The sequence below is a fragment of the Lissotriton helveticus genome, chromosome 2_1 (assembly GCF_964261635.1).
Source record: "Lissotriton helveticus chromosome 2_1, aLisHel1.1, whole genome shotgun sequence".
Lineage (NCBI taxonomy): Eukaryota > Metazoa > Chordata > Amphibia > Caudata > Salamandridae > Lissotriton > Lissotriton helveticus.
In genome coordinates, this window is record NC_136059.1 from 1025179465 (window position 1) to 1025196153 (window position 16689).

The following is a 16689-nucleotide window of genomic DNA, read 5'->3' on the forward strand; positions in this document are numbered from 1 at the left end:
TACGGCAATAATGGTGGGAGTTCCTGAGCTCACTGGTGGCACCAGAGAGCCACAGGACTCACTTCGTAATAAGGTAATTAGTTGGCTCAATATTAACAGACCCCTCCCCCCCAATATCAAAGGAGATGTTCTAATGGTTAGAAGGATTCCATGGATTGGAGTCACTCCCAAGAATAGGGCTGGGGACTGTGTTATAATTAGCTTTAAAAGCCCACTAGTTGCTCCCTACATCTGCAACTGGCTGGCAAGGCCGGATAATTCCAATATAGATCTAGTGTCCCTCTCAGATTTCTATCCACATGTGACCAACTTACCCACGGGGAGGGAGCAGAGCTGGACTAGAGTGGGCTTCGCAATTGATGGCTCACGGTACAGACCCAAGCATAACTCAATCCCCGCTCTTGGTAACTTTGCTCACCAGAACAGATTTTCTTGCCTGGACCATGTAGATTGACCACAATGGGGAGCTATACCAAAACACTCTGTAAAATCTCCCCATGCGGTCTCAGTTAGAGGGGCGGACTTTCCCCACCCTGTAGCTGAGGTAAAGACCCAGGCTCTTCCCAATGAGGGGGGGATCTCTGAGGGATGTACCCAAGTGCAAGTACAGGAACCATTCTACTCAAGCTCTGTCCCCATATCGCAACAGGAGGAGCGTGCTGTACTATCCATCTTGCCGCCCACCATACCCGGGTTGGGCGTTTTGGCAATGCACATATGCGATACTGTGCCCGCACTAAGCGAAGTTTCCCTCCAACCCCAAGGCTTAGCACTAAGGGAAGTCTCCCTGCAACCCCGAGGCTCAGGGCTGGTTATTCTGTCATGGAACGTGGCGGGCATTATGAATAAGGTGGGTACACCGGAGTGGGAGACCCTGGTCGATGGGAGTGACATTCTTCTACTACAGGAGACGTAGGCAAGGGAACCGCATTTTATGAGGGGGTACGATATTTATGAAATCCCGGCAAAGTGGAATGGCAGGGGGAGACCTTCGGGCGGTTTGGCAATTTGGGTGGCGAGCCACATTGGGTGTCAGGTGGAAAGTATGGATACTCTCTCCCAGGACATCCAGTGTGTTCTCCTCAACTGGCCTGGTAAAGGGTCCTGGGCAATTGTAAATGTCTACTCTCGACCAGTTGCTGTGGGCAATGAATCTTCCACCTTAGTCGAACTCTCATCCTTTCTAGGTCAACTACCAGCTGACCTGAAATTAGTGATGGGAGGGGACTTCAATTGCCACTTTGAACCACTCGAGGGTCTAATGGAGGGACCATTCACAGCTGAGGATGATTATTGGGGAGTTCCCCCCTCCTCCTCACCTCAACCCAAAGCATGGTCCCCGTTGGCAATACAACTCACCTCCCTCACTTTGAACTTTGCACTGAGGGCGTGTAATGGGCGCACTCCCTCCGATACTCCATCGGTGTGCACATTTAATAGAAAGGGGCACGAGTCCAGGCTGGATTATATTTTTATTGATATATCCTTATGGCCTAAAGTGCAAGACTTCAAAGTGGTATCAAGAACAGATAGCGATCATAATTCTCTTTTCTTGGAAATTCAGCACCCAACCTCCGCTGTAGGGCTGGCAACCATTGACGCCGGAGGTGACCAGGGGGACATACTCCTCACTACAAGTAGGCGACGGGTGAAATGGGGGAAGTTGGTCAATAATGAAAATGCCATGAATAAGTTATATGGTATAGCACTCCCCATGTTTCAGGAGGTGGATGCTCTCATTAGTCAACCCAGACTCTCTGACTATAATGAGAGACTTTCCGGCATCCATCAGACTCTGGTCAGGGACCTTGCAGATGTTTTTAACCCGGTGGTGCCCTCAAGAAGGAAAGTTACCCGTATTGCGACTTGGTACACTCCTACCTGTAGGAAAATTAAATCCGATCTACTTTCAGCCATCAAAGAAGGTAGTGACAGGGAGAGGGTTGCAACCCTGAGGAGGGAGTACAAGTCAGCAGTGGCCAGCGCTAGGGCTGAGTGGGATTGGAACCACTGGCAGGAACTGTTTGAAGCCCTGAAGTGCAGAGACTCTAGGAAGTTCTGGGCTCTGGTTAATAACGGTACAGGGGTGCTCACGTCTGCTGTAGAGCCTAATATTGCCCCCTCTATTTGGGAGGCCCACTTCGGAGCATTATACCATGCAACCACACTATGGCCCGATGGGTTGGCGGCGGAGTTTCCCTGTCCCTCAGATACGATCCTGGAATTTTCTCTAGGTGAGGTGAAGACAGCACTGGAGCGTCTGGCCTTGGGGAAGGCACCGGGGTTGGACAAGCTACCCGGTGATCTGTTTAGGCACCATCCCGATATCTGGGCCCCGTACCTTCTCATTTTATTTAATGCTATACTAGGAGGTATGGTGGTTCCTCCCTCTTGGTTAGGGGCCGAAATAGTGCCAATCCACAAGAAAGGCTCCCCTCTGAACCCAACAAATTATAGGCCAATTAGCCTTATAGATGTCCCCCAAAAGCTCTTTGCGCGTCTTATTTTGAACCATCTATTAGACTGTGTAGAGGACAATGACATCCTGAGTCCTCTGCAGGCTGGCTTCAGGAAGAACACGTCGACCATGGACCAGATCTTCCGCCTCGTCCTCCTCTACTGGAAGACCGTGATGATCGAGGGGGGAAGACTGTACATGGTCTTCGTGGACCTGAGGTCAGCCTTTGACCTAGTCCCGCGCAGAAAGCTGTGGGAGGTGCTGGAAAAGCTAGGAGTTCCCCCCCAGCTACTTAACATTTTAGTCAGGCTGCATGAGAACAACTATGCGCAGGTCAGGTGTGGGAAAGATGGCAAATTGTCATCTAGGTTCCCCGTTTCTCGAGGGGTGAGGCAGGGTTGTGTCTTGGCACCAACCCTGTTTTGTTTGTACATCAACCATGTCATCTCCCACCTGGAAAATGTCAATAACAACGACGCCCCTTGCCTGGCAGGAAGGAGGGTACCGGCAATTATGTTTGCCGACGATACCCTCCTTCTTTCCAAATCCCCCATGGGGATTCAGAGGATCCTGGATGGATTTGGACTTTTCTGTGCTCAGCATGGGTTGGAGATAAACACAGAGAAGACAAAGTACATGATTTTTAATCCACCCACTAAAACAAGGCCTAATCCTACCCTGGGGACGGTCAGCCTCGAGAGGGTGTCCACCTTCATATATCTGGGGGTAACATTACAGGAACACTTATCTTGGGACCACCAGATAGCACGCTCAAGGGTAGAACTGTCTCAACTGACCGGTGCAATTCTGAAGGTGGCCAATTCTTCGTCCTTTAAGCCTGTGAGCCCGGCCCTCGAAACCTACAGGTCCCAGGCCAAGGCAGCGGCCATCTATGGCAGTGAACTTTGGGGGCATAAAGCGGCGAAGGACTTGTCTACAGTTGAAAACAGTTTTTTAAGGCGCTTATTGGCTCTTCCACGTGCAACGCCACTTTTGCCCTTGAGAATGGACCTGGGGCTCCCCCCTATTGCAGAGGAGCTTGTGTCCAAACCAGTGAAGTTCTGGCACAGGCTCTGGTCTACGAATGAACTGCACCATTATAGGGAGGACCTTACCCACGTCATGAGCCTTAATTGTGGTGGAAAAATTCCTTGGCTTGTCTCTGTGAAAAACGAACTGATTGCAATGAATCTCCGTGACCTTTGGGAGGACCCAGCGCGAGGCTGCCAAGCAATCTCGCGCAAAGCCCTGTCAAAAAATTTTAAGGACAGGTCCCTTGCACTTTTGGTAAACGCTCAACACAGTGGCACCCTTACTTTGCGATTTTTAGAATCCAAAAATTCATACACTTTTGAACCTTTTATGGATCTTATTTTTCCTATCCTGGCGAGAAAACTCTTTGTCCAATGGAGGCTTGGCACACTTCCTACTAAAACTTTTACATCCAAGTGGTCTAACACGGCCGATAAATCTTGTCCCTGCTGTAAAACCCACTTGGAAGACGACCTTCACATCTTGTTTGTGTGCCTCGCCTACCAAAGGCCCAGGAAACGCTGGATAGCACCACTTTGTAAAAACCTAGGGTTCAGAGAGTATGCACAGGCATACAGGATTCTGAAAACCAGTACCTTGGGTCACATTGTGTTTGCCGTCTCGAAATTTCTTATGGCTATATGGTTGATCAGGAAAAAAATATCTGCTGAACCCTCTTGAACTTTTAGTGTCTTAATTATTCCCACGCCGGGATGGAGTATTTTATAACATGTATTTCTCTTAAATATAATGTGTATTTTATTGTATGTGTTGTTTTTTACTGTCTCTTTTATGGTCTATATGACCGAAATAAAGAATTTTTGGATTGGAAAGGCATTTGTTACAGACCGGGTGCAGGTCTATATGTGGGTACTTAGACCCACAGAGCGGACAGTACTTAAACGGACTCCGCTCCATGTTTGAAAGTAGCGGTCGTGTCGCGATGAGAAGGCCTCGACGTCCGAAGAGTGAAAAACTGAATCCGACTCCAAGAGTTGGAAGAACTCGAGACCGTGCGCAAACAATACCGACGCTATAAAATATAAGACCTTTTGGTCTTAAAAAGTAAGTTTTACTCGGTTCCGACAGAGAGAAGTCGAGACCGCATCCGAACCCAATGGCGGAAAAAAACAATCTGAGGATGGAGCCGATGCCCATGCGCACTGTAGTCCAGGGGAGGAGCCACCTATCTCAGGATACTTCGAAGACTCTTCCAGGACAACAATGTGCGATCATCCGGACCCAACACTAGGCGGCGATCTAATGCTAAGATATGAATTTAGCAGCCCACATGCCTCGAACTCTTCTAACTGGTATTTTAAAGAACCCCTCTCACTCTTCTCTTAAGCCCGGCCCTTCAGAAAATGGCTCAGGCTGTGACGTATGATGCACGAGTCCTGTCTGCGCTTGTCGGAGTGGCTCCAGCTTGTTTGGTATCAGAATAAGGCTGGCGCCGCAGGTGAGTGCTGGAGGAGTCAGGAGGGTGCGGTGGTACGACCAGTACCAGTCCAAATTCATGACCGGATCCATGGGGGAATGACCTGAGCTAAGTACGAAGAAGTCAGCGCAGAAACCAATGGGGTCCCTTCTGACCCCATGGGGTCCCAAGGCACACCGGAGGGGTTGGGACGCTTAAATACTTGGTGCATGGCCTTGTAACATTCTTGAGAGGGGGTCACTCCGGGCTACTGTAAAAGGTGGGAGGCTCGGAGATGGCCCAGGCAACGATTTCGAAGGACCATGACTCGAAAGTCAATGCTCCATTGTCGCATCGGCCAACGGGAAGTCGAAGTACGCTTCGGCTTCTTGTGCTTCATCCCGAATGGCCCAAGAATGGGAAGACAACGACTTGGAGATCCTTTAGCGTTCCTGCGACCTGTCTCTCGATGGGGATCTCCTAAGTGTTGCAAGCCGAACCGCTAGCAGCTTCAGGGGCTTCTCCCTCAAAGCCTTCGGTGCCATGGCCCATCAGTCCGAGCACGTCCTGGAGTCATGGTCGCACTTGAGACACCAAAGACTGACATGGCGCGATGACAGGCACCACATGGTTTAAAACCTGTCTTCCTCGAACATATCCCACGACACACAAGGAGGAAGAATTTCCTCCAAAATAGACCCGGCAAAACATCTAAAAAAGAGGGGTAGTTCTTGCTCTGGCTCAGCACTAACTGGCACGAAAAGAACAGACGTCAGCGCACCGAGTTGGAGCCTATTTAGGTGACGCAGACGTCGCTTCCAGCACGCATAACGCCACGCAGAGCTAATCCATGCCACATACCTAGTATCCAGGGGCACTGCTCACAAAAAATGTACAGATCCAGTGTGACACCTGGGAAAATCAAAAATAAGGAATCTGAGGCTAGATGCCTCTATCTGATGGTGTTTGTCTGTACAATTTCACGTCTTCCCTTCCGTGCACAGGAGTCATATTCCATCGATTTTATGTTTTAAATATAGTTTATTTAAGCTTATTCAAGAAAACCAAAGGCTTGAGGGGCATTTTACTTACAGTTAGGTCAAAATGTCTGTTAAAATATAACATTTTAAAATAACAAGACCACTGAACTTCACCAGTTATATAATTATCTACATTTGTATGTCAATTTATATTGCTTCTCATACTCATTATAGCCTATTTCTAGAAGCTCGTACTTTAGATGACATGGTAACTGAGGCCCAGGGAGGCAACTTGGCTTGCCCCAGATCACACAGTGTAGTGAAGAGGAGAATGCATGATTTATGATAACACAACTCAATTATAAAACATGTGTATGTGTGGAAGTGTTAATATCGGCAAGTCTCTGCAGTTACATATTGTGTTAGCAGTTTACCTGTATGTGTATATTATATTTATCTACTATTTTTTTTTCTTTAATTCTCCATACAGCGTATGCTATCTTTAGGCAATGAGGACATTTATAAACTATTGCAATGAAAAAATGATGCATATTTATGTGTGTGCATCGTGTCAGTAAATGTCTTTAGGGATGCACAGAGTGCTGGTACCTGCACCTTGTCTGAAATACATGTGGCTGAAAGTGATTTGTGTGGCAGCAGGCCATGTGGCAATGACAGTAGGGGCTGAGGAACATGCAAAAAAATGTATATATGAAAGCATGTCTCATGACAGAGGAGACACATACTGTGTACACTGGCAAGGTATATTTAAACAATGCTGAGGTGTGAAATAGGATATAAATACTGCTAGACCCGTCATCGTGGGGGTGGTCTTCCCCCAAATGCTTGATGTATCTTTTTGTTGGCCGTAAGACCCTCAGCACTTTACCACTTCTAAAGTGCATGTGCTTCTCCCCAGAAACATGGGGACATTGGTATATACCAGACTGTCATATTTAGTTTACATGCAAGTCCCTTGTAAAGAGGTATACCATATACCCAGGGCCTGTAATCTAAATGCTACTAGCAGGACTGGTTGTGCCACTCACACAAGTAGCCTTTCAAACTTGTCTCAGGCCTGCCACTGCAGGGCCTGTGCGTGCAATTTACGCCCACTTTGACTTTTAAAACCCTTGCCAAGCCTTAAACTCCCCTTTTATTACATATACGTCACCCCTAAGGTAGGCCCTAGGTAGCCCTAAGGGCAGTATGCTGTGTAAGTAAGAGATAGTACATGTACTTTTAAGTTTTACATGTATTGGAAGTGACAGACAGCTAAATTCGTTTTTCACTACTGTGAGGCTTACTCTCATATGCTAGCATTGGGAATTCTTTAAAACACTTTTAAGCTGTAATTCCTGATAAAATAAGGAGTAGTTGATTCATGTTTCATATCTTTGAAATGGTAATGATAAATCCTCTTTAGTGGTAAAGTTTGTTTTGACATTATTTTAAAATGCCACTTTTAGAAAGTGGACATTTCTCTGCTCTTAACTTTGTTGTGTGTGCCTGCAGCCTGTCTCCAATACACGTCTGGGCTGGGTAAAAGCTACACTTTGTGCATTCGCTCTAGACAGCCACATACACAGGAAGTGTGGGTGTGACACAGGACTCATCTGCAAACGGATGGACTTCCTGGGCAGGAAGGGGGAGCAGGAGCTCACACATCGGAATGAGCTGTGTCCTGTACCCACAGAAAGGACTGCTTACCACCCACAGATAACCTGGCAGACAGGACCGGAATGAAATAGGACCTGGGTACTTTAAAGCGTTGCTTTGAAGTCAACCCCACTTGAAAGGCACATTTGGGGAGAACTACTGAGGCTCAGACAATACCAAATCCGAACACTACTGGAGTTGGGAAGAACTTAGCTGGAGTAAAGACTGCTATGCTGTAAGGATTGCCACTATGCATTGATTACCTGTTCTGAGGAATGGCTTCTCTGCTTTCCTTAGCTGTCCTCCTGTCTGCTGATCTCTGCCCTGCTGAGTACAAGGGCTGGACCCATATTACTTGAACCCAGAGTGACTCCAAGGACTTGCTGGCTTGCCTCCTGTTTTCTGAAGTCTCAGGGATACAAAATACTAAGTACAATTCTGCTGGTACTGCTGGACTCTGCCATCTGGGAGTCCAACCCTTGCCTGAAGTGCCCCCTGCAGTCCTTTGCCTCAGAAGTGGGTTCTGCAGCAGTTTAGCTACAAAACGTAAGCATCGTCACCTGTGAAACGATCGAAACCGACGCATCTCCCTTGGACGCCGACGCTGTTTAATGACAGCTGTACTACAGCCTGCGCGGCCGGACGAGGACGCATTGCCTGCATCCCAACAGAGCTTGACCACAACACAGCGGCCTGACTGCATGGATAACCAACACATTGTGCCCTCAGTGCAGATGCTTTGCTCCATCCAAGGTACTTTTTAAGCAGGACCTGCGCGAGTCTGGAAGCCGGCCTGCCCTTCATCGTGGTCGGCCTGAACTTTGGATTTAACCTGGTACCTTGCGACCTCAAGGAATCGTTTAACCCTATTGATTTCTAAACACTATTTTTACATTTATTCTTTAAAAATTCATGTCTCGACTTCTACTAATTGGATTTTTGTCGCTGTGGTCTTGTTTTACTCAAATAAATATTCGCTATTTTTCTAAACCGGTGCAAAGTTTCTTTGTGGTGTATTCATTGTGTGCGTGTGTTCTGCACAAATACTTTACACATTGCCACGTAAGTTATGTCTGCCTGCTCTGTGCCAAGCTTCCGCACGCAGATGAATAGAACACACTCACCAACATTCTGTTGCCGCACTAAGAGAAAAATAATTAGAGGGAAAATTGCGGAATCTTTTCCCAATAGGCTCCTAAATTCGAGCCTCGTGTGAGGTGTGGCACCCCCCCTTAGTGCCATTTTCGAACGCAGGCGGTTGCAGTGTGAGGACTGCTTCTCAAGTTTTGCTGGCACTCAAGTAGATTTTCTATCCGAAAGGCAGTAAAATCAACTTGAATGGCTGCACGCTCTTACACATCGCATGGTGCCATTCGCCCCGGTGTTCACCGCTGCTTTAGTGCAGCTAAATTGCAGCGTAACATGCATATTTTCCGCCTGTTTGCAGAACGCCATGGAATTGCACAGAGTGAAAGTCTGTGAGTTCTCCCCACCCCTAATTTCAAGCACTTAGCACTTTATGGTGGTGAACCACAGGCAGGTGAAATGAACAGATCTCCAGCAGTTAAAGCACTTCAAAGCAATTACATGTTGTACGTACTGAATGCTAAAGTTAAAGCAGAGAATGTTTAAATGTGCTGTAGACAGAAAGGAAAAAAATTTAACTAGGGATTACTTTGTAATTGAATCTTCTGTTTGGCTCTCATTGGGGGAAAGCCGTTAGCACGAATAACAAGATTTGACATTACCTACTCATATGATACAGTCGCTATGTAATAAGGAGAAAAAGTCACATCCCCTGTGATCACCACCCTCATCAAGGTCTGCAAAGACCTGAAAGAAGTGGCAGAATAGTGGCTAACATGTCTGCATTTCTGAAAACCTAGGGAAATTGAAGAGGGTATAGTTTGCATATATTTAAGCACATTTTCTTTCCTAGAATGCCCTGCGAAAGTCAAGGTGTGTTAAAAGCCAAAATTTTCCCAATACTTTTTGTAATAGAAATCTCGGGCACTTCCAGCCAATGGCAAAAGTCTTACTGTGCTGCATTACGAAATGTGTACTGAAAAGAAATGATACCTCACGTGTGGATGGGCCTTACTCACTTCATAAGAATTGACCAGAACTGTAACCATGTCACGTTAATTTGACTTCACCAAGGTTTGATCAGTTCCTCTCCAGTACTATCAGCTCACCCACAGAAGAGAGGTGCTGTTTTTAACAGAAGTAGTGTTGGAACACAGGATGATGAGACTTTTGTCAATCTCTACAGATTCCACTCACAAAAGGGGAGGAAATTCTGTGATTTTAGTTACAGTCTGATGTTTTGCAAGACGTTCTGTGTAGGAAACGTTAGTGGGATCCATGCAAGCCACACTACTTTGGACTCAGCCGGACATGTCTGAGGTTGGAAGGTTTCCCTGTGGGCTGCAGCTACCCACAGAACGACAAACATTCTAAGAAAAACACTTGATGTTTACAGTATGCATTATGGGAATGTTCTTGGGGCAGGGGACTGGATAATTCACACAAGTGAGAGTTATTATTGGAAGATGAGCAGAAACTCAAAATAGGAGCAGTTTTTTTGTTATCGAATTCCATTACTTTCTTGGCTTCTGAACGCAAGCCTCTGCATAAAAAAGAATGCATTTTGAAAAAAGCCCACAGAATCACCTGATAATATGGGTAACCCTAAATTCAGAGTAGTACAAATACCCCTATTCTCAAATTCAGATTATTTCTTTTATACTCATTTTTTATTCATAAGATTTATGAATTCATGCATGGTTATAAAACAATTATGAAAAATCAATTATTATGGGAATTCTTTTAGAGATTAGTTTCCCTAGGAAACTATAAGCGATCTTGGACACTTGACCAATGGACACTTGTTTAGAATTTCATCACTTTTCAGAACTGCATAGCTTTCCAGGGTGATCCAGGTTGATCCATGGGTTTCACACTGGTTTCCACCACAAACTACAAGCACTTAGAAACCAGGTGTATATGGTAAAGGGTGGACAAAGACAAGAGTAACACATGTTTGGGCCAGACAAGAGCCTAGTTCAGAATCCCTGCTCCAAAGAAATTCCAGCAAGAAAACTGTACGGTAATACTGAATGATTTGCTTCACCCAGTATCCTACATTCCTCAATCCCACCATTAAACCTAGACACAGACCACATATATGCGCTCACCACTCTGTACGGCACATACATCCAGCCTCTACAGATCCCATTAACCATCACAAATCCAACAAGAGCACGCCTCGCGCTAAAAGTGGGAGGGTTGAGGGGAGCACACAAAGCGTTTCCCTTGCGGGAGCGAGCCAGGGGCACTATGTGTTTGCAAGTTAATTACAAACATATGGTGTCAAAGCTCACTCCCGCAAGGGAATCGACAAACGTGCATGCCTTGCCATAGAAAGTAACGCGTGCACGATTTTGGGACACAAACTGCATAGATGGCTAAAGGTCTTTTTCCTATGCAGCACATACGTCCTGCGTAGGCGAGACCTAAAAATGATTAAATACACGCACCAATTCATCGAAGCACATTCGACAGTATGCCAAGAGTCTGACATCACAGACCTTATCCTACATCGCAACCCTGAAGCACTTTTTATTACAAACGTATGGCTCATCCTCATATGTCCTAGCAACACTTGGTCTCACAGGCTACATGCACACTGTGTACAGACTGTGCACATAAGAAACAGGAAGGCCTCCCCATCATCTCCAAACCTTCCTGTGACTGCATGCTCTGCAAACATGCAACACCTAACTCCATCCTCACATTAAACCTTCAGCTTTCCGCAAACCAGTCTGCCATCTTTCACCACATGGCCAAAACAAAGACTTCATAGACAAATTATTAGCCCTGCAACTCACCACATCCAACCAATGCAGCCAACCACATAACCCTTCTCTTGACGTCAACCTTACAGAGAACTCAAGTATAAAGAAAATTAGAGACATTCTCAACTTAGTACAGCATGCCACTTAACCAACCTACTGCAAAGATCACAACAATGAGCTAATCTGCTAGACATCACCAACCAGGCAATGAATCCCAACCATCCGTATCATCTGACTTCAGATCCAAGATCCAAGCAACACGCCAGGGTCTACCCAACATAGATCAGCACACCTTCAGACTGCTTGAGGACTTCTCCATCGAAACACTGTAGCTTGAATTTAGATCTCACCCCAATGTCCATGGTCAATATGGTTCTCACAAATGTCAACTCTGTCATGGAAAACCACATAAGTATTCACACTCCAAAAAATATGGAAACACAAACTGAAATCATCTGCACCATGGTATCCCAATGAAATCACAAACAAAAAACTCACCACCCACAGACAGGAAAGGCAATTGAAGATGCACCACCGACCACACACCATCAGTTATGCAGTGAACAGAGGCAGAATGTTCTTCACGAGGATCAAGCACTGCACCGACTCAGTCAGATATTGAAACCCTACACTCCATAGAAAAGTGTAATGCTAACAACTTATTTAGTAAGTACAGAGGATCTGACAGTACATATTCAGCAGCAAGCTTGCTTCCACATAATCCTCCCCGCAATGCAACACCCGACAATATTCACCTCTCAAAATCCTCTTTTATCCCTTCAGACATGACACCCCCAGATTGGAGACAAAGAAGTACAAAAAAGAATCTTAGGAAACAGGTATTCTATATCTATGCATCCAAGAACTGGCTTAGCATTCCTGTTTCCATGAGGACCACCGAAACCTACTTCAGTTAAGGAAACAGCTGAAAAGACACCACTTGAAAGAATACTACATCACAACACCATAATCCTATTCCCACCTCTGAATCCAGCAGCCCTCTCCACCCATAAAAACACTTTGTTTGTAATATTTCTGCTTTTGTGCCTTTAAAGGCCTTGTTGCCACTGGATAGGTCCACTCTATATAAATATTACATGTATACAAAGGATTTACAAAATATTAGTGATTTTTTGTTTTGATTTTCTTTCTGTATTATTTATAATATGGGTCGCAAAAAGGAAGATTCACTCTACTTCCCCTTTTCCCTGTCATAGTTCCTATGTCTTCTTTTTAGCACAGCTGAGCACAAAACTCACAATTTGGTTCTTGTGGTGATGAAGTGGAATACTTTACGCATCATCTCATATTCAGTAACAATAATACTGATCATTGTTGCCACAACAAATCTTTCATGAGCTGAAATTTATCAAAGATGCATTCATTTCACACTTTAGTGTGAATCCAGAGATGTGTGTTCATAAAGTGCAATTGGATACTGTACAAAGGAAATTTAAACTGTACAAATGAGTAAATATATTTACAAATGTGATATTTGTAAACATGCATTTACCACTTATAATTCGTCTGTGCGATTAACAGAATTGATCATTTCATAATTATCACCTCAACATGTAATGTGTTGAACATGTAAGATTACCTCTTCAAAAACAGCCGCTTTGTTTACTTTTTCTCTGGCTATATCACACACTTTCAGGATTCCCAAAGCAAAAGCTTTCATCGTAGGATCATCAATGAGATCAGGGTTGTGCACGTACAGGCAAGTAAACACAGTCTGTGCAAGGGAGTGACCTTCCAACCAGGTGATCTATGAAAGGAAAACAACCGGATATACATTTTTTTCCCTCTAAAAATACCCTTTAACAAAAAAAGAAACAAGAAGCACTGTAACTGCATTGCTAAGACATAAGATATGAGAGAGAGAGACCCTTAATTTTTAAAGACTGTCATGCAAAGGTGGAAGAGTACATGTTTCCTATAATACTAACCACAAAGAAAGGAATGCATGGACTATGTGAGTCTGTATGATAAAAAGATATGGTTGTACCAAAGTTGGAATATTGCGAAATAAAGATATTTCTCACCACAATAACTAATACACTCTCAGTTCCTTAGGCTCTTCCTTCATACAGCTGGGATATTATGTGTAAACACTGGACAGCATGAGTGTAGGTCCTGCAGCACCTTCAGAATTTAGCTGCCTAATCTTAGATGCCTAAGTGAGGATTATTTTGCCCACTCCTTGGATCCATCTCCACTCCCCCAACACAGCTTCTCTTAATTCCTTTTCTCAGCCTACAGGAATACAATATAGCCAAGGAAAAGCTGAGGGACCGAAGGAAAGGTCACATGACAAAGGGTGATGAACCACTATCAATTAGAACTTACTGAGTGAAGTACATTTCATGTAGTTTTGAGAATAGCCTTCATGGCCCTACATATGTCAGAAATGCCAAAATGAATGTGGCAAATTCAAAACATCAAGAATATAATCTATCCAAAACTGCTTCAGCTGTGATCTGGCCAAACTGACTGTTCACAATGGACCTCACGTACTCAGCATGTAGAAGTAGTTTTGCACCTTGAAGAATTTTCTGGATTAACATGCGGAGCATTATTTTGCTGTCAAGTGGTTTGGCCCAAAATTGTGTTTATTCTTTCTCTTTTTTTGTGGGTGTTGTTGTCCAGCACCATTTGGTGGCATGGTTGGCTCTTTTATTAGCTGAGTTAGTACTATGTTTAGATTCCACATGGGTGTGGGATTCGATATGGGGGGGCACTCTTTTTGCTCATTCAAGGAATGCTTTTAGAACGTGTGTGGTAAAGAAGCTTTTTGCTCTGAGCCCTCTAGTGTCACCTGGAGTGATGCATAGGTTATATCTTCATCTAGCAAGTGAGTTAAGTATGCAACAACTGTGATGTCCTCAGTGCTATTGTTCATGAGCCCCCGTTTCATGCAGTAATGGATATATCGCTTTCATTTTGCGATATAGCTCCTCCGGGTACTTCGTCGCCTGGCCTGCCTGATGAACTCCATAGTTCTTTGCGGGAGGTTGAGGGATTCAAATTTCGAGCACTCATGAACGAGACCACCAGTTTGAAGCAGGTCAGTTCTGGGTGACCAGTACGCCATCCTGTACCACGAGTAGGTGCTGAACTGCGAGGAGGCTTATTATTTCTCCACCAGGTCCGAGAACGTCTGTCTCGCCCACTGCGGAGCAATTAGGATTAGCATCATGGTAGAGTGTTTGCATTTGTTTATTACCATTGGAATCAACGATATTGGGAGAAAAGTGCACACAATCATCCAGACCAGTCTTTCAAAAGGGCATTCTCCCGGGGTTGGTTGTGTTGGTACCTAGACGCAAAGTCTTGGCATTTTACATTTTCAGGCGTTGTGAATAGGTCTATGTCAGGTATGCCCCAATAGCGAAAAAATTTATTTAGCACTTGCTGCTTTGTCTCCCATTCATTGGATGCGTTTGCCTGTCTGCTTAGCTTGCCTGCCCGTACATTTTGTATGCACGTCATGTGTGCTGCCACTATGGTTCTCCTTTGGATGGCCATTTTCCTGTTAATTACAAAAAGGGGGTGGTGATGGACAGAGTATCTGAGTTAATCAGAACACTCCTACCCAGTCAACAGATCAGGGCTTGATCCATCACCGTTTTTTAGCTCATTGCACCATCCCAGTTCAGAACCTGGCTATATGCAAATTAGTCTGTCCCTGGCCCAGTGCATCATGGGAACAGGGCAGACCAAACTACCAAGCCAATTCTTCACTGGAAAGGAAACAAGCTTCCGGGGACCGGTTTCTGGCATTACAGCCGTCTTCGGCAAGGCTTGCTTGAATCCTGATGGTGCAATGAGCAAGGGACTCATGTCTGAGCATACCCTTCCACACTCATGGTGGCCAAAATAATTACAAAAAGGGGGTGGTGATGGACAGAGTATCTGAGTTAATCAGAACACTCCTACCCAGTCAACAGATCAGGGCTTGATCCATCACCGTTTTTTAGCTCATTGCACCATCCCAGTTCAGAACCTGGCTATATGCAAATTAGTCTGTCCCTGGCCCAGTGCATCATGGGAACAGGGCAGACCAAACTACCAAGCCAATTCTTCACTGGAAAGGAAACAAGCTTCCGGGGACCGGTTTCTGGCATAACAGCCGTCTTCGGCCTGGCTTGCTTGAATCCTGATGGTGCAATGAGCAAGGGACTCATGTCTGAGCATACCCTTCCACACTCATGGTGGCCAAAATAATTACAAAAAGGGGGTGGTGATGGACAGAGTATCTGAGTTAATCAGAACACTCCTACCCAGTCAACAGATATGGGCTTGATCCATCACCGTTTTTTAGCTCATTGCACCATCCCAGTTCAGAACCTGGCTATATGCAAATTAGTCTGTCCCTGGCCCAGTGCATCATGGGAACAGGGCAGACCAAACTACCAAGCCAATTCTTCACTGGAAAGGAAACAAGCTTCCAGGGACCGGTTTCTGGCATTACAGCCGTCTTCGGCCCGGCTTGCTTGAATAGTAAGCTCGATTAGGAGTGTTCTGATTAACTCAGACACTCTGTCCATCACCACCCCCTTTTTGAAAACATTTTCCTGTTGTTCTCCTTTAGAAGGCCACTTCCCTATGTCCTGGGCCAGCTTGGACAGTAGGTAAGATCGTATTCTTCCCTAGTTGCTTGTGGTCACAATGTTCATTTGGACCAGTACTGTTTTTCCATTTACCTGTGCATGGAAAGCCTTCAGTGCCAAGAACACAGTCTTGAGCTCTAACACATTTATGCGCTGAACTGCCTCCATTGGGATCCACAGGTTCCTGATGTTGATACATTCCATATGTGCTCTCCAACCCATATGGGATGCATCTGTGGAGAAGGTCCCTGTTAAAGTTGGGAATTTGAAAGGTCTCCCCACACTAATGTGATGTGTTACACCATTTTGTATCTTTCTGAATTCTCTCTATCATAATTACACCATCGGAACTCCCTGTGGCTTGTAACCATGTATTCTACTATCATTCCTGCATTTGATACATGTGCAGTCTGGCATGTAGTATTCAGGATGTCACTGTTCCCATTAGTTTCATTATCATTCTCAATGCTAAAAACCGTCTCTTCTGGTAGAGGCGAGTTTGAGTCTCAATGCCAAGAGTTTTGTATTTGTGAACTAGGGTGACCCCCAAGAACACTATCTCTGGAACCAGAGAAGACTTGTCTAAGTTTACTGTTAACTTCGGCTTGTGCAGTGGTATCATTACAATACAAATTATCTCTTGACATTGGCGTTACAAGCTCACCAATACCAG

General features: G+C 45.1%; 1 protein-coding gene across 4 annotated transcripts in view; it reads right to left on the reverse strand.

Annotated features, from left to right (window-relative positions):
• NAA35 (N-alpha-acetyltransferase 35, NatC auxiliary subunit) overlaps positions 1-16689 on the reverse strand; it is a 423189-nt gene that overhangs the window by 282136 nt on the left and 124364 nt on the right. For all 4 annotated transcript variants that reach the window (XM_078675799.1, XM_078675796.1, XM_078675797.1 and 1 more), the window contains exon 6: positions 13004-13171. In XM_078675799.1, coding sequence (XP_078531925.1) covers positions 13004-13171 — 168 coding nt within the window. The remainder of the gene's footprint in view (positions 1-13003; positions 13172-16689) is intronic.